A 19,204-nucleotide genomic window follows, 5' to 3' on the forward strand; every position below is an offset into this window, starting at 1 on the left:
TGCTTATACATTCCCTTCCTGACGCCGCCAGTTGTATTCTAATAATTTGGCGATTTTGGTTTTTTTTGTCTTCACATTACTAGATGCTATATTTTCTTTATTCTTTTGGTGACGTGGCCATATAAGGGCTTGTTGTTTGCGGGATGTGATGTATTTTGTAATGACACCATTTTTGGGTGCCTACAACATACTGAATACATTTTATTAACTCTTTCTTGCTGGATTTAAAAAAAAAATAAAAAATCAATCCTGGCATTGAGTTGTACCCTTTAAATTTTGCGCCATGCAGCGTACAGTATAAGTAACATGTAGCCTTTATTCTGTGGGTCGGTACGGTTACGGCGATACCTCATTTATAGTATTTTTTTATGCGATACTAATTCTGCAGAACAAAAACACATTTGGGGACATAAATCAGTGATTTTTGCATCGCCATCTTCTGAGAGGCGTAACATTTTTATTTTTCGGTTGACAGTGTTGGTTGAGGACTTATTTTTTGCGGGACAACCTGCGCTTTTTATTGGTACTGTTGTGGGGTGCATATGATTTTTTGATCACTTTTTATAGCATATTTTGTAAGGTGATATGGTGAAAAATCATTACTTCTGGTGGGTTTTTTCCGTTTTTTTTTTCAGCTGTACACCATATACATTAAATATAATTTCAGTTTTATTGTACAGGTTGTTACGGACGCGGCGATACCAAATTTGCATTGTTTTTATTAATTTTTAGTACTTTTTTTATATAATTCATTTTGTATAGAGAAAAAGGGATTTTTGGGCTTTATAACTTTACTTTTTTCATACACTTTATTTTTTTTAACTTTTTTTTTTTTTAACTTTTTCATGTGTCCATTTAGGACACTTCAATCAGTTGATGCTTTCATGAAAGCATCAACTGAATCTGCACAATAGCAGACAGGACACGAGCAGGACACAAGCCTGCTCGTGTCCTGCAAGCTGCAGAGGAAGTGAGCTGCATCGCTCACTTCCTCCATCGGTCGGCAGGATCAACCAGGTATGTGGGGCTCCGGTAGTCTGGGGTCACTGGCCAGACCCCAGACTACCTTCTACTGACATCGGCACCCCCCGATCTCGCCGCGGGGGGTGCCGATCAGCTTCAATCTTCGGCGGATCCCTTTCGATCGCGCCGTGATGTTTCACGGCACGATCGAAAGGGTTAAAACGTTCAGTCGGAACTGAGTCCGACTGAACGTTGTTGAGGGGTGGTTAGGTGTTAGTAACACCTAACCCCTGCCCTCCCCCCGCCCCACCCCCTGCCTAGTGAGTCTCTGAAGACCGGCCGTAAATTTACTATCGGCTGGTCTTAGAGACCAGGACTGCTGGCCGTAAATTTACGGCCAGCGGTCCTTAACCGGTTAATGACCAAGCCAAATTTTGGAAATTTGCCCTGTGTGACTTTATCAGTGAATAATTCTGTAACAGTATATTGCATCCTAGCGATTCTGATATTGTTTTTTCATGACATGTTGTACTTTACTGAGAAGGTAAAATTAGACTGATTTAACTTGTGTAAATTTATTAACCTCTTCCTGCCGATGGCATTTTTTGATTTTCGTTTTTGACTCCCCTCCTTCTAAACCCCATAACTTTTTTTATTTCTCCACTTCCAGAGCCATATGAGGTCTTAATTAGAGTTGAGCGAGTACTGTTTGGATCAGCCGATCCGAACAGCACGCACGCATTGAAATGAATGGAAGCACCTGGTGCTTCCGGTTTGACGGCAGCCGGCCGCTTAACCCCCCGCGTGTCGGCTGCGTGCATTGATTTCAATGCGTGCATGCTGTTCGGATCGGCTAATCCGAACAGTACTCGCTCAACTCTAGTCTTAATCTTTGCGGGACAAATTTTTCTTCATGATGCTACCATTAATTATTCTATATAATGTACTGGGAAGCTGGAAAAAAATTCAGAATAGGGTGGATTTGAAGAAAAAATGCATTTCTGTGACTTTCTTATGGTCTTCGGTTTTACGGCGTTCACTGTGCAGCCAAAATAACATGTCCCCTGTATTCTGTGTTTCGGTACAATTCCGTGGATACCGAATTTATATGGTTTTATTTTACATTTTAACCCCTAAAAAAAAAAATAAATCCAAAACTGTGTTAAAAAAAAATTTTTCTAGCAGTCGCCATATTCTGACAGCTGTAACTTTTTTTATACGTCCGTGTACGGGGACGTATAGGGCGTCTTTTTTTGCGGGGCCGGGTGTACTTTTTAGTTCTATCATTTTTGGGAAATGCTATTGCTTTGATCAATTTTTATCAGAATCAAAACAGTGAAAAAACGGTGGTTTGGCACTTTTGGCTATCTTTCCCGCTACAGCGTTTACCGTACAGGAAAAATATTTTTATAGATTTGTAGAGCGGGCGATTTCGGACACGGGGATACCTAACATTTATGTGTTTCACAGTATTTAACTACTTTATATATGTTCTAGGGAAAGAGGGGTGATTTGAATTTTTAATACTTTTTTTTAAAAAAATGCATTTATTAGACCCCCTAGGGGTTTTGAACACTAATGCAATGCATTACAATGCTAATGCATTGCAAAAAATCATAATTTCTTTTGCAGGCTGCATAGACCAGCCTGCAAAAGAAGGAGACTGCAGACCGGCCAGGGAGCCTTTACAAGGCTCCCGGCTGTCATGGAAACGTGACGTCTGCCCTGGAGCTTGCTCCAGGCGCCGTCGATTAACGGCAAAATGGTGGCGCCCATGCACCGCCGGGAAAATGGCGCCTTTGACCAAGGCGCCCGAGGGGTTAATGCCTCCGATCGGTCCGGGGACCGATCGGAGGCATTAGCGCTGGGTGTCTACTGTGTAAAACAGTAGACACCTGGCGGCTATGGCGGTCGTCCGACTCCCAGGCGGCCACCATAGTTAAACACCCAACATGCGCCGTACTAGTACGGCAGATGTCGGGAAAGGGTTAAAAAAAAAAACAACAACTCGCAAATGCTGAAAATTTTGATAATCTTTAAAAATTTTTCCATTTTCATCTGAGATATCTCACATATACACAATAATACAGGGCATAAAAATTTGTAGTTATATATTTCCAAATGTTCTTTTTGTGTTTCAAGCATATTTGAAATAATTTTAGCATATTTGAGTAATATTTCAGGTATTCTTTGAGGGGTATAGTGAGCATTTTGATCAAATATTGTTTTGCAAGAATTTTTACAAATTAGAAAACAAATTACTTTTTCATTTTCTTCAAATATGTCATTTCAAATGCAGTTTTTTTGCACATAATACATCAAAAAGAAGAAACACGCCCCAAAATATATCATCCCACTTATCCTTAAAAAATGTACACTTTGTGGCCTTAGTCCTATGTACGCACATACAGTAGGGCCCAAGAGGTAGGGAGTGCCGACTGGATTGCAAAACACAAATTTTGCTTGCAGATGAACCGCCGTACCAGGTGCAGCGTAACGGCAAACAATACCAGACATGTAGACATCAGATGTCGAGGGGGGGGGGGGGGAGGGGGTTGGATACTACAAAGAACACAAACAAGAACAAATAGACAGAGAACTCCCGCCAACTGTTGCCTCCCAGGAAGTACGAAAACATGTGGAGGCCAGTCAAGCATAGCATACGTCCAATACTACAGCACTGACCACAATCATGAACCAAAACGCTAATAAAGGGGTGCAAACAAGAACACCATGTAGAAGAGACATTGCAATCAATAAAAAACATGATGAGCACAAAGTAGCCATTATGCTGAGGGAGGGTGGCAGCGGAGAGTCAAGGCGAGCATAATGCACGGGGGAGGGGGGGGGGGTGCAAATCTGGTCGCCAAGTCAAGAAGGCACGTGGAGACGGGAGCAGTCAATGTCCCCTTCAAAATCTGAACAAAGTAACGCCATCATTCCTCTATGAGGGTAGTTTCAGCAGCTGCAGACTCCGGCTGACTCAATAAGGATTTTTTTAGCTTTCAGCGACTTGTGTCGTCCTGAAAGGATGAAGGGAATCCGGAGGGATGGCTGGCAATACGGGAACCTTTATTAACTCATCCTGTACCGGCATCCATGAGGAGATGGGGATCGGGGGAATGTCCAAAACTTCCCATAGGTGGTCTAAGTCCTGCGGCGAGTGAACATTAAAACCCATTGCCATTGTGTAGGATCGAAATCCCGACGGGAAATACCAAGTTATACCTAAGGCCTTTAGCCTTCAGATGATCCAAGAGGGGCTTAAGTACCCAGCATTTTTGGAGAGTGAAAGGTGCCAGGTCTTGATACAGCCTCAGCGTGCACCCCTCATAGGCCAGGTCCGCCTTATCTCTGGCCGCACAGAGAAGATCCATAGCATGTGCGGAGGAAAGGAGGGCACACACCACATCACAAGGCGGGTCCTCGGAGCTGGGTTTCGGGCGAACGGCCCTATGGATCCTCTCCAGAGACATCTTGGAACCTGCATCCTGGCCAAACAGCGAGGCAAAGGCGTCGGCAGAGATGAGGGGCAGCTGCTTCGGCAAGTAGGTCTCCGGCAGGCCTCTAATACGAAGATTGCGGCGACGGGACCGGTTGTCTAAATCCTCCATTGCCAAATAAGTATAATTGAAATGTGCAGCATGGATGTCCAGGCGCTCAGACATGGAGGAGGCTACTTGCAGCACCTCTCCCTGACTGGACTCCAGCGCATCCACTCAGCGGGTAATATTGTTGAATTCTGCAGTTAACTCGCTCAGTACAGGAGCAAGTGCTTGAGAGAGAGCTTGCGAAAGAGTCTTCTTCAAATATCCTTTGGAAATGGGTGCCGAAGAGTTGTCCTGTAGGGAGCTATCCCCGTCAGTCAGGTGTCTCCTCCCTTAGTTGAGCAGCATCTTTGGGCGCCATCTTCCTCGGGGGAGTAGGAGGGCCCAATTCGGGGGGGGGGGCTTCACTGGCTCTGTATGCCCGATCTTGACCCTCGTTCCACGAAAAATGGCTAATTTAAGGCGAATAATCTGGTCCCTATGACGGAGCTCACAAAGCAGGCAGCCATCACACTCCGCCCCCCATACCAACTTACTTTACACATAAAAATGTCAGCTTGTCCACCTACTTGCCTTAAATGTTTCCAGTAGGTAATATCTGGCTTGTACAGGATCCCGTTTGATCTGCTGGAAGCCATATACAAGATGAACGGCCAGATCCTGAACAACTCCTTCAATGTGAAGAAGGATATATGCAAATATATATATATATTTGTGTGCTAATATGCTTATAACACAATTCAAGTGAAAGAAATTTTCAGCTGTATTACATTATATATTGTATTACCCTTTTGTCTTGCAGTGACTCTGGGTCAGTATCAGTGGGCATCTAGTCTTGCTGAGAAATTCTGTGATTTTGATATCTTGGTGCAAATATGTGAAATCACGGACAATCAGAACAGACTTCAGCGATACATGACTCAGTTTGCAGATCAGGTTTGTATGATTTGTGGATTTCTACTTCATTCATGAAGGCCTCCTTTATACATATCCTACACACTTAACCTCTATTATGGCAAATGCCAGCATTTTAAATATGATGCAGACTTGGTGCAACTATGTATTACAAATGCCTGAATTTTGGGCATCTGTACCCATAATGATCAGCTTGCAGTTCTCTTTCTTGTTACTTTAGAAGATTGTTGCTTCCCCAAATGTTTAATTCTGCATATCGGTAGCATATTGGGGCATTGTAAATATAACTTGTTTGTGTTTTATTAAATGTTTTTTATTTTTTAAAATCCAGAATTTTTCAGATTTCTTATTTCGCTGGTATTTGGAAAAAGGAAAACGTGGAAAACTTTTATCACAGCCAGTTTCGCAGCATGGGCAATTGGCTTCTTTCTTGCAAGCACATGAGCATCTTAGCTGGCTACATGAAATCAACAGCCAGGATTTTGAAAAGGTAAATCTGGTGATCTTCCAGACACACTGGCTAAGCTGCTTCATAGGAATTCTATGAAGAGATTCATACTATCCAAAATATGGGCAGCATGACAACAACTCTTCCTCGTTGCAGCCAAAAGTGTTTTAGGCTGGGGGCCCCACATGGCATAAATGCCATGGCAAAAACTTCAGCGTTTTACAGTTCCTTCAAGGTGGATAGAATTCTAGCAAATGCCATCCAAACATTGCAGAAAAATATGTGCAGCAGAAATGCTGCAAGTTTCAAAACCGTGGAGTTTTTGAAAATTTCAGCATGTCATTTATGCCTACGGAAATGCCGGTGGTTTCCCAATAAGTATATTTGAAGCAGAAAGTCTGCAGAAGAACACTCTGCGGACTTTCTGTGAAAGTGCTGTGCGAAAATCATGGACCTTAGGATGTTTTCCCACAGAGTAACGCGCCGCTCATTCTGACACGTAAACATGTCAGAGTGAGCGCTGTAAAACAGAATCCCATTGACTTCAATGTGCAGCGCGCATAAAACAGCACCCATTGAAGTCAATGGGATTCTGTTTTACAGCGCTCACTCTGACATGTTTACGTATCAGAATGAGCGGTGCGTTACTCCGTGGGAACAGAGCCTTAAGGCGAAAAGATTTAGTGAAACCATAGTTTTAGAATGATCTGCAAAGAAGTCTTCTATTTGTAAAAGGAGCGACCTATCAACCAAGCAAAAATGGGCAGGAAGCTGCCTCAGGACACGTCTCCAGAATCCTGACTTTTAAATTGCTGTATGCTTTACTTTGCTTTCTCTTGAACACCATAGCACTTCAGATAAATCCTAGCTGTTTGTTTTGAAGTAACTTATCAAAATCAAGCTGGGAAAAGTGTGAAGTGTTTCGGTGCGGTTCGCTGCCTGCCTTAGCTTGATTGACATGTTTTGCCCTTTCCATTGGGGAGAGACATGTCCATCGAGAAGCAAGAGAGGTATTGATCCTAGTTCATTCTAAAACTATGATTTCACCAAAACACTTAGTTGTATAATGCTGCTGTTTGTAGCAAGGGAGACTGTCCAGTTGTCATGTTGCCGATAATTCAGACTGCATGAATTCTCCTTAAAATATATTTTACTAATATAACTTTCAGTATTGAATGGAAATCCTCTATAATCAGTCTACTTTCCTCTAGTTTGTTTTTATTTCGAATGCGACTAGAGCTGTGGAAACAATGCTATTCCAGAATTGTGTTTCAATGAAGGGCAGATCAAAGGAAATCATGAAGGCATTTAAGTAATGATGCATAGCTGTCGTTCTTATTACTAGTTTAAAGGTTTTCAAACTTTTTTTGTCATTTGATGAAAGCTGTGGTGCGTGACTATTTATTATTTATTAACTCTTATGTATTCCTGCTCACATAGGCACATAGAACACTGCAAACTCTAGCAGATATGGAAACCAGATACTTCTGCAAAAAAAAAACACTGTTGGGCTTGAGTAAATTGGCTGCATTGGCATCTGATTTTCGTGAGGATACACTTCGGGATAAAATTGAAGGTATATCTTTTTAGTTTATTTTTTTTCAATGGTAACCCTTTGCAAAAGAAAAGGCAGTAGAGATGAGCGAGTACTGTTCGGATCAGCCGATCCGAACAACACGCACGCATTGAAATGAATGGACGTAGCCGGGACTCGGGGAGGGGGGGGTTAAGCGACCGGCTGGCGTCAAAGCAGAAGTACCAGGTGCATCCCTTCATTTCAATGCGTGCGTACTGTTTGGATCGGCTGATGACAGTACTCGCTCATCTCTAAAAGGCAGTGTTGATAACCCAAGGACTGTGGGTTGTATGCGACCTGCACTTCCTCTGATTGCCGACCCCACCCTGCCTAGCAGGTACAGCTGATCTCACAAGCAAATGATCAGCTAAGGCTTGGTTCACACATCAGTATATCATCCGTCCCTTTGAATTCAGTTTGACACTTTAAAACAGACTGATGCACATACTGATTGTATACTGACACCTTTTTACGCTGATAGCAAAGGCTGTCTGTTCCCTAGAGGACAGATAAGGGGATTAACCCCTTCCCGACCCATGTGGTACTATTACCACATGGATGTCTAGTGCTTCACGACCGATGTGGTAATAGTACCACATGGATGTAAACAATCCCCGCAGCGCAGTGCGGGCATTCTTGGAGCAGGTGTTAGTTGTATCTGACACCTAACAGCCTGCTCCATCCCCCTCCATCAGACATGAGTGCTGATTTTGGGTTTTAACCCGTTGATTGCGGTGATCAAACATGATCACGGCAAACAACGGGTTGCCCGATCTTGTAGGGATCCCCGGCACCCCCCGCTGCGAGATCGGGGGGTGCTGGTATCCCTACCATGTAGCCAGGGGTCTGATTAGTCACCCCTGGCAGTCCTGAGTCCCACTTACCTTTCTTATCCTGTGCGGGATCTCCTGAAGCTGTGCTGTCCCGTCCGTCTGCACGAGCCGAGCCTCACTTCCTGTTTACAGAGTGATAACGTGCAGGCTCTTACTGCAGCCTGTGACTCACTCTGTAAACAGGATCAGTGATGCAATCTTCACTCATGCAAGTGTCCCATAGGGACACATGAAAAAGTTAAAAAAAAAAAAAAAAAAAGTGGAAAAAAAAAAGTGTTTTGAAACAATTAATAAAGTTATCAAGCCCCAAAAACCCTTTTTTTCTATAGAAAATGAATTATATAAAAAAAAACCTAAAAATTAATAAAAACAATACATATTTGGTATCGCCGTGTCCGTAACAATCTGTACAATAAAACTGAAACAATATTTAATGTACACGGTGAATGACGGAAAAAAAAAAACGGAAAAAACCCGCCGGAAGTAGTGATTTTTCGCCATCTCACCTTACAGAATGTGCTATTAAAAGTGATCAAAAAGTCAAATGCACCTCACAACAGTACCAATAAAAAGCACACATTGTCCCGCAAAAAATAAGCCCCCAACCAACACTGTCAACCAAAAAATAAAAATGTTACGCCTCTCAGAAGATGGCGATGCAAAAAACATTGATTTATGTCTCCAAATGTGTTTTTGTTCTGCAGAATTAGTTACGCATAAAAAAATAATATAAATGAGGTATCGCCGTAACCGTACCGACCCACAGAATAAAGATAATATGTTACTTATACTGTACGCTGCATGGCGAAAAATTTACAAGGTAAAACGCAATACCGGAATTGATTTTTTTTATTTAAATCCAGCAAAAAAAGAGTTAATAAAATGTATTCAGTAAGTTGTAGGCACCCAAAAATGGTGTCATTACAAAATACATCTCATCCCGCAAACAACAAGCCCTTATATGGCTGCGTCACCAGAAAAGTAAAGAAAATATAGCATCTAGTAATGCAAGAATAAAAACCCGCAAAAATCGCCAAATCATTAGAATACAACTGGCGGCGTCAGGAAGGGAATATATAAGCTGTGCGAGCGAATATCAGGGGACACCCCAGATTTAGAGCTTACGAGGGAAAATTTACCAGAAGTGACCCCAAAGTGACCCCCAGAGTGACTCCCCCAATTATAGGAGCTACTGGGACATAGTAGGAAATTCGGTGTTTGCAATGTTCTCCGCACAGCTTATATATTCACTCTTCGCCATCCGCTGTGCAGTCACGTCTGGGATACTAATACTCACTACACCCCCTGATAAATTCTTTGAGGGGTGCAGTTTTCAAACTGGGGTCACACCTTTGGGGAATCCACTTTTCTGGTACCTTACAGGCTCTACAAACATGACATGGCGTCCAGATACCAAACATCTGACTCTGTACTCCAAAAGCCTCATCGCGCTCCTTCCCTTCTGCGCCCTGCTGTGTGCCCAAACTGCATTTTATGCCACATATATGACACATGTATGATACTGGTGTACCCCGGATAATGCACGTAATGTCATATGTGGGTATAAATTGATATTAGGGCACAGCCAGACACAGAAGGGAAGAAGGGTTATTGGGTTTTTGTAGCACAGACTTAGACGGTTTGGGTTTTTTTTTTTTTTTGGATGCCATGACACTTTTGCAGAGACCCTAAAATTGCCCTTACAGAATGGGGTCACTTCTTGGGGAATTCCAGTTCACTGGCACCTCCAGGGCTCTGCAAAAACATCATGGCACCCAGAAAGTCCCTCTAAATCTGTACCCCAAAAGCTAAAAAGCGCAGTGCTCCTTCCCTTCTGAGCCCTGCTATGTGCCCAAGCAGCAGTTTATACCTACATATATAATTTTTTGCCCCTCAGGATGGCCCACTTAATAGTTTTAGGAGTGCAGGTCTCTGACAACACGAAGTGGGTGCAACGTATTGGGCACCGAAATGGCAGATTTCTTAAAAAATTAAAATTTTCATTTTGTACATTAATTTTTGGGAAGCATTTTTAGGCTCAAAATGATAATACCCCTTTATTCATTCCTTGACAGGTGTAGTTTCTAAAATGGGGTCACTTTTGAGGGGTTTCCATTGTATTGGTACTTTAGGGGCTCTGCAAATGCGACATGGCACCAGAAAACTGCCCTCAAAAGCCAAATAGCCCTCTTTCCATTCTGAGCCCCGCCATGTTCCCATACAGCAGATTATGGCCACATATGGGGTATTGCCGTGTTCAGGAGACATTGTGTGACAAACTGGGGGGCTTTTAATTCTCTAACTACTTGTAAAAATTAAAAATATGGCGCTAAATGGACGATTTATTGGAAAAAAGTAATTTTTCATTTTCACATCTCAATGGTAAAAAAAAAATCTGTGAAACACCTGTAGGGTCCAAGTGCTCACTAAACCCCTTGATAAATTCCTTGAGGGGTCTAGTTTTCAAAATGGGGTCATTTGGGGAGGGGGGTTTCCACTGTTCTAGCACTTCAGGGGCTCTCCAAATGCAACATGGTGCCTGAAACAGATTTCAGCTAAATTTGCCCTCTAAAATCCCAATAGCGATCCTTCAGCTCTGGACCTTACAGTGTGCCCATACATCACTTTACATCCACATAAGGGGCATTTCTGTAGTTGGGAGAAAATGCTTGACAATTTTTGGGGTGCATTTTCTCTTTTAACCCCTTGTGGAAATGCAAAATTTGGGGTTAAAGCAACATTTTATAGCAAAAAATGTCACTTTTCCTTTTGTTGGGCCAATTCTGTTACACTCCTGTAGGGTCAAAGTGCTCACTATACCCCTTAGTAAATTCTTTGAGGGGTATAGTTTCCAAAATGGGGTCACATTTGGGGGTTTCCACTGTTTTGGCACCTTGGGAGCTCTGCAAACGGGACATGGTGCCTGAAAAGTATTCTAGCAAAATCTGGCCTACGAAATCCAATTAGCGCTCCATCCGTTGTGAGAGCGATTGTGTGCCCGTACATTAGGGTACCAGCACATACGGGGTATTGTCGTGTTCGGGAGAAATTTTGTAACAAAATGGGGGGTGCAATTTTTCCTTTAACCCCTTGTGAAGATGAAAAATTTGGGGCTACAGTGACATTTTATTATAAAAAAAAGTAATTTTTCATTTTCACATCTCAATGGTAAAAAAATCTGTGAAACACCTGTAGGGTCCAAGGGCTCACTATACCCCTTGATAAATTCCTTGAGGGGTCTAGTTTCCAAAATGGGGTGACATTTTGGGGGTTTCCACTGTTTTGGCACCTTGGGGGCTTTGCAAACGGGACATGGCGCCTGAAAAGTATTGTAGCAAAATCTGGCCTACAAAATCCAATTAGCGCTCCATCCGTTCTGAGAGCGATCGTGTGCCCGTACATTAGGGTACCAGCACATATGGGGTATTATCGTGTTCGGGGGAAATTGTGTAACAAAATGTGGGGTGCAGTTTCTCCTTTAACCCTTAGTAAATGTGTAAATTCTAGGGCTAAATGAATATATTAGTGACAGAAATTGAAAAATGTAAATTTGACCTCCATTTTGTTGTAATTGTTGTGAAATGCTGAAAGGGTTAAGAAACTTTCTAACTGCTGTTTTGGATTCTTTCAAGAGTGCAGTTTTTAGAATGGAGTGATTTTCGGGGGGTTTTATTAGAGAGGCCTTTCAAGTACCCTTCAGAACTGAACTGGTCCCTTGAAAAATGTGTTTTGGAAATTTTCTTGAAAATTTGGAAAATTACTGCTTGACTTGTAAGCCTTATAATATCTGAAAAAAATGAAAGGGTGATTAAAATTTGATTGCTACATAAATCAGAGACATGGTTAATTATGTTTATGAAAAAATTTGGGTAGTATGGATTTCTATTTGAAAGGCTTGCAATTTCAAAGTTTGAAAACTGCATTTTTTTCAAAATTTTCACCAAATTTGCTATTTTTTCATAATGAAAGACAAAACATATTGACAAAAATTTACTACTGACATGAAGTACAATGTGTTACGAAAAAACAATCTCAGAATCACTTGTGTAAGTTAAAGCGTCTCAAAGTTATTGCCATTTAAAGTGACACATGTCAGTTTTGAAAAAAGAGGCCTGGTCCTCAAGTCACTTTTGAGCTGTGTCTCTATAGGGTTAAAAGTAACAATTGTAAACAGAGTAGAGATAAGGACATTTATTATATGACATCATTTGCTATCAGCATAAAAAGGTGTCAGTATACAATCAGTATGTGCATCAGTCTGTTTTAAAGTCTCAAAATGAATTCAAATGGACGGATGGCATACTGATGTGTGAACCAAGCATAAGTTTGCTGAACATCAGTTCTAGCTCCTGCAGAACTAAGGCGGTGCCCCACGTGGCGGAAATATAGCGGAATAAAATTTGTTGTACAATCACAACAATGGGGATGGGAGTCTAGCGAATCGCATCCCCAATTTGCAGAAAAATATGTGCAGCGGACATGCTGCGATATCCAAAATGGTCATGGTTTTGGAAATCACAGCATGTCAATTATACTTATGGAAACTTGGGTCCTTAATAATAATAATAATAATAATAATAATACATTTTACTTATATAGCACCAACAAATTCCGCAAGTATAGACAAAAAGACACATTACAAAGAAATAGTCACGTCACACAATGGGACTGAGGACCCTGCTTGCAAGAGCTTATAAGCACGGGTTGAATGATAGACAGAGATGAGGGAAGAAATGTAGGAAGGTGCAGCATTATGGAGAGCCTTGTAGATGAGCGTGATAAGTTTATATTGCATTCTGTAATGAATAGGCAGCCAATGTAGTGACTGACACAGACCGGAGGCATCGCTGTAGCATCTACACTGATAGATGAGCCTGGCCGCTGCATTCAGAATAGATTGTAGAGGGGGGAGTTTAGTAAGGGGAAAACCGATTAAAAGGAAGTTGCAGTAGTCAAAGCGAGAATGAACCAGAGCAACAAGTGTCTTTAATGTATCTCTGGTAAGAAAAGGGAGTATTCTGGAGATGTTTTTGAGGTCAAGATGACTCTAGCGTGTGTGTGAGTGACTGGATATGGGGGGTGAAGGAAAGGTCTGAGTCAAACACAACCCCGAGGCAGCCTGCTTGCTGCGGCCTGAGACTGCAATGGAAATATCAGGGATAGAGCTATTAGATGGTGGAAACAGTAGTAGTTCAGTCTTTGAGAGATTCAGTTTCAGATAAAGCAAACACATAATATTTGAGACAGCAGAAAGACAGTCATTGGTGTTCTATATTAGTGCAGGGGTAATATCACGAGAAGATGTGTATAATTGTGTATCATCAGCATAGAGCTGATAGCATAAGTAAAATCTGGTGATGGTTAGTCTAATGGGGGCTTTATAGAGAGAGAGAGGAGCAGGGGGTCTAGGAATGAGCCCTGAGAAACCCCCCAACGGCAAGGGGAAGAAACAGCCAGCAAATAATATACTGAATTTCGGTCTGAGAGATAAGAGGAAAACCAGGAGATTGCGGCGTCCTTGAGGCCGACTGAGCGGAGCATAGTGAGGAGGAGTTGATGGTCAACAGTGTCAAATGCTGCTGAGAGATCCAGAAAAATCACCCCCTTTCCCTATATCACATATAAAAATAAAAACTTTTAAAAATGTGTGAACTATTAAAATATAAAGCTATTTATGCCATATGGTAAACACTGTAGCAGGAAAAAAGAAATCAAAATAGCCAAGTGGTAGTTTTTTCATCACTTTAGTAGCTAAATAAACTTGAGTGAAAAGTGATCAAACCATCAGACATTCCCCAGAATAGTATTAGTCAGTGTCTGCTGGAGCTGCAAAAAATGTTTTCTTTGATTTATTGGGCAAAAAGTCTGGCTTCTACAATCAGTCATTTGACTTAAAGTATTTTTCTAGGTATAAACATTGCTAAATAAATAATTTGTGAGTATAAAAACTTTGTACTTTTTAAAACTTTTTACATTTTAAAACCCTTCCCAACATTTGCTGTACTAAGTCAGGTCTTTAAAAATGGCGTATTCTACAGTGAACCTAATGTTCCAAATCACTCTGATCATGGGCATTGCTGCTCAGGATACCTATATCCCAAAGATAGATTTTGGCCTTTGATTGTGCAGGACGTCTCCAATGCGGTGCGATCACGGGAGCTGTTCTGTTTCACTGACCGCCAGGAACCTAATGAAGGTATGTATTATTGTATAATAGCTATTGAGGCTAGCCTATGACCAGCCTCACTAGCTATGTAGCAAATCTCCCATAGGCTTCTATATAGTTGTATGGCGGTCTATTGGATTTGAAATTAAAGGATTGTAGGTTCAAGCCCTCTAGGGAGGGCTAATAAAACAGTTAAAGAAATAATAATGTACAGTTTTTAAAAATATGAAAAACAATGAAAAAAAATTTTCAAATGTATCCCCTTTCCCTAGGTTTGAAATAATAATAATAATAATCAAACAACAAATATAAATGTATGAAACATCCCTGCGTCCTAAGAGGCTTTGTCTACAAACATATAAAAATATTTTTCCCATACGGTGGGAAAAAAAAATCTAAAGAGTCAAAAGGGTTTTTTTCCGTTTCACGTCCTATAAAAACTTAAATAAAAATCAATCAAAACATCAGACATTCTCCAAAATGGTATAACTAAAAGGTACATGTGGCCCCACAAACAATACTGTTTGCATCCCTATACAGCGGCAGATGAAGATGTTATGGGTGTCAGAATATGGCGACGCCAAGAAATAGGTTTTGGATTTATTTTAAGGGGATAAAACCTAAATCCCGGAATCATACTGACCCATAGAATACAGATACGTCATGTTATTTTGCCTGCACGTGAACATCATATAAACAAAGACCATCAGACACGTCACACAAATATAGTTTTGGTCTTTTTTCCAATTCTACTCCATTCTGATTTTTTTTTTTTTTTTTTTTTTTTTTTTTTTTTTACATGCGGGACTTTTTGTCTTTGCAAAAAAAATAAAAACTGTTTCCAGGCGGACACCGCTGCTTTTGCTTTATGACCACATACTGACATCGGCAGTCACATTTAACCCCTTAGCGACCTTTGACGTACTATTACGTCATGGACGCGAGGTACTTCGCGCACCATGAAGTAATAATACGTCATGGTTATAAACAGCCTCCGTGTCTCAAGACACGGAAACTGTAAGAAGGTTGCTGCTGTCCATGACAGCAGACAACTTTCTTTACATGAATCGGGAGATTTAACCCCCTCCCTGCCACGTGGATCGCTGCAATTGGACGATTGCTTCGCAATGTCCAATTGCAGCTTGCCGGCACAGATCCAATGATCTGTGCCGACAGATCGGTACAAAAGTGACAGTGATTGGAGCTACACCTTGCACCAATCCCTGTCGAGTGTTTGGGGGGCGTACAGTGGTGCGACCCCCTCCAGATGTTTTAATTGGTCAATCTGCCAGCATCATGGCAGATTGACCAATCAATGGCGTGCAGGGCAGTGTAAACTTCGGGCACTGCTCTGCTTACATCACTCCCTCTGGGAATTACGAGCAGAGCAGAACCCGTGCTGCCCTGTGAGCGCTGTGCGTGAGATTGCTGCGTTACCGCTGCGTCATACCTCGATCAGACATCAATTCTGCCAGACGTCCTAGGTCCTCTCCCAGCCAGCCCTCTACTGCCCATCTCTCCCCTCTGCCGTCTCCCGCCCCCCCTCCCATCTCCTCTCCACCCTTTCCTGACCGAGGCATCTGAGACTGTCTGGCTCCTCCAGCTTCTGGGTCCTAAACTCTGCATTCTGTGCAGAAAAGAGACTCACCTCCCTCCCCTTTTTGAGAAAGCCCTTTTTGGCATTTCTCCAAATTTTTTTTTTTTTGTTAGGTTTTTTTGCATTTTTGCATTTGTTTTTCCTTTTCTTTTTTTTTTGTTTGTGCACAAGCTTTTTTTTTTTTGTAAAACTCGCCACCGCAAATTGACCAGTAATAAAATATACGTTACTGGTCACATTTGTGATTTTTGGCTCAGTTTTTTTTTCTAGTAGGTAGAAAAGAGAATTTTGTTTGTGCACAAGCTTTTTTTTTTTTTAAAACTCGCCACCGCAAATTGACCAGTAATAAAATATACGTTACTGGTCACATTTGTGATTTTGGGGGCAGTTTTTTTTTCTAGTAGGTAGAAAAGAGAATTTTGTGTGTGCACAAGCTTTTTTTTTTGTAAAACTCGCCACCGCAAATTGACCAGTAATAAAATATACGTTATTGGTCACATTTGTGATTTTTGGCTCAGTTTTTTTTTCAATCTATATATAGCTCCATTTTTGATAGAAGGGAAGGTTTTTTTTGTTTTTTTTTTTTACATAAAATACACGTGTTAAAGCACAACACACACCCCACACTGAAAAAGTTTCAAAGAAATAAAGTTTCAAGAAATAAAGTTTCAAGAAATAAAGTTTTATATACTCAAGTAAAACACCACACACACACAAAAATGTCCCAATCATCCCAAAGAAGGTTTTCAGTAGAAGAGGCGTACGCCATACTGGCCTCTGACACTGATACCGCCAGCGAGGGAGAAGAGGAAAATGCCCCATTCCTTTATTTTTCCTCTTCTTCCTCCTCCTCCTCCTCCTCCTCCAGTGATGAGCAACCCCAAAGGAGGCGCCCCAGAACAATTGCTGAGTTAGTTGCCCCACCTGTAGAGCCCATGTGGACCCCACCCCCAGAAAATTATGAGCCTCAGCTTCCTGACTTTGTTGCCCGGTCAGGAATACAAATTGAGACTGAGGGCTTCAGAGAAAATGACTTTTTCAAAATCTTTTTCTCTGATGAGTTTGTAGATCTTATGGTGGCCCAAACGAATTTGTACGCTGAACAATTTTTGGAACAAAATGCCACCTCTTCCTATGCCAGGCCACAGAACTGGACCCCAGTAAATGCAGCAGAAATGAAGATTTTCTGGGGTCTTATTCTGCATATGGGCATAGTGAAAAAACCTAAAATTCGTCAGTATTGGAGTACAGACGTCTTGCACAACACTCCAATCTATCAAATGGCTATGTCCAGGAAGCGGTTTGAAAGTACCCTAAAGTTCATTCATTATAATGATAATTCCCAGTGCCCGCCCCAAGATGCCCCAAATTTTGACCGCTTATACAAAGTTAGGCCAGTCATTGACCACTTTAGTTCCAAATTTGCAGAGTCCTACATCCCTGATCAGAACATTGCAATTGATGAGTCTCTGATCATTTTCAAAGGGAGGCTAAAATTCTGCCAATACTTGCCCAGTAAGCGGGCACGGTATGGCATTAAAATGTATAAGCTAGTGAGAGCAGTTCAGGATACACTTATAAATTTAGGGTGTATGAAGGAAGGGACACAAGGATTGAGCCCCCAGACTGCCCCCCAATCCTAGGAGTTAGTGGGAAAATTGTGTGGGATTTGATGCACCCACTGCTGGACAAGGGTTATCACCTCTATGTGGATAACTTTTACACCAGCATCCCACTCTTTAGGTCCCTGAGTTCTAGAGGAACTGCAGCTTGTGGGACTGTGCGCAGAAATCAAAGAGGCCTCCCTAGGGCACATATTGAGCAGCGCCTCAGAAAGGGTGAGAGTAGTGCCGTCTGCAATGAGAATATGCTGCTGGTCAAGTATAGGGACAAGAGGGATGTCCTTGTACTGACCACAGCTAATGGCAGCGGCAGCACCTCTGTCCCTCTGCGTGGCACCAGTACCACTGTCTCCAAGCCAGACTGCATCCTGGCATACAATAGGTACATGGGAGGGGTTGATCTATCTGATCAAGTCCTAAAGCCCTACAGTGCCATGTGAAAAACAAGAGTGTGGTACAAAAAACTGGCCGTGCACATGGTTCAGATGGCATTGTATAACTCTTACGTGCTATCACGATGTGCAGGCCACACAGGAACTTTCCTTGAGTTTCAGGAGGCAATTATCAAGTCCCTGATATTTGGGGACCTAGAAGTGCCAGGCCCCAGTACTTCTGAAACTCATGGTTCCCGTATTGTACCAGGGCAACATTTTCCCGGTGAAGTCCCCCAAACTGCTAAAAAAGGGAAAACTCAGAAAAGATGCAGAGTGTGTTACAAAAGAGGAATAAGGAGAGACACCACTTATCAGTGTGACACCTGCCCTGATAAACCTGGCCTGTGCATGAAGGAGTGCTTTAGATTGTACCACACTTCCATGGAATATTAATTTTAGAATTTATTTTCCATGGAATATCGCCTCCTTATACCATCACGTACTCTGCACACAATTACTTTCATCCGGTTATGCAGTAATTTCTGGATAATAAATTATTGCCATACAAGCTGCATCCAAATGTTTGCTATACTTCTTGGTAAATTTTTTAAGAGGTGTAATTTAACACTAACGTCACTGAAGTCAAGGGGTCTAGTTTCCAAAATGGGGTCACATTTTGGGGGTTTCCACTGTTTTGGCACTTCAAGGCCTCTACAAATGTGACATGGTAACTAAAACCAATTTCAGCCAAATCTACCCTCCAACTATTGTTCTATCCCACTGTGTGACCATACATCACTTTACGTCCACATGTGGGGCATTTCTGTAGTTGGGAGAAAATGCTTGACAATTTGTGGGGTGCATTTTCTCTTTTAACCCCTTGTGGAAATGCATAATTTGGGGTTAAAGCTACATTTTATAGCAAAAAAATGTCACTTTTCCTTTTGTTGGGCCAATTCTGTTACACTCCTGTAGGGTCAAAGTGCTCACTATACCCCTTGATAAATTCCTTGAGGGGTCTAGTTTCCAAAATGGGGTCACATTTTGGGGGTTTCCACTGTTTTGGCACCTTGGGGGCTCTGCAAAAGGAACATGGTGCCTGCAATCTATTTTAGCAAAATCTGGCCTACAAAATCCAATTAGCGCTCCATCCGTTCTGAGA

General features: G+C 41.9%; 1 protein-coding gene and 1 long non-coding RNA gene across 2 annotated transcripts in view; one reads left to right on the forward strand and one right to left on the reverse strand.

Annotated features, from left to right (window-relative positions):
- Positions 1–19,204, forward strand: part of NUP133 (nucleoporin 133) — a 96,126-nt gene that overhangs the window by 49,343 nt on the left and 27,579 nt on the right. Inside the window, exons 19-21 of the mRNA XM_075267767.1 lie at positions 5,314–5,447; positions 5,758–5,916; positions 7,315–7,450. Coding sequence (XP_075123868.1) covers positions 5,314–5,447; positions 5,758–5,916; positions 7,315–7,450 — 429 coding nt within the window. The remainder of the gene's footprint in view (positions 1–5,313; positions 5,448–5,757; positions 5,917–7,314; positions 7,451–19,204) is intronic.
- Positions 1–19,204, reverse strand: part of LOC142197510 (uncharacterized) — a 61,289-nt gene that overhangs the window by 13,855 nt on the left and 28,230 nt on the right. The gene's annotated exons all lie outside the window — the stretch shown is intronic.

The sequence above is a fragment of the Leptodactylus fuscus genome, chromosome 3 (assembly GCF_031893055.1).
Source record: "Leptodactylus fuscus isolate aLepFus1 chromosome 3, aLepFus1.hap2, whole genome shotgun sequence".
In the NCBI taxonomy this organism is placed as follows: Eukaryota; Metazoa; Chordata; class Amphibia; order Anura; family Leptodactylidae; genus Leptodactylus; species Leptodactylus fuscus.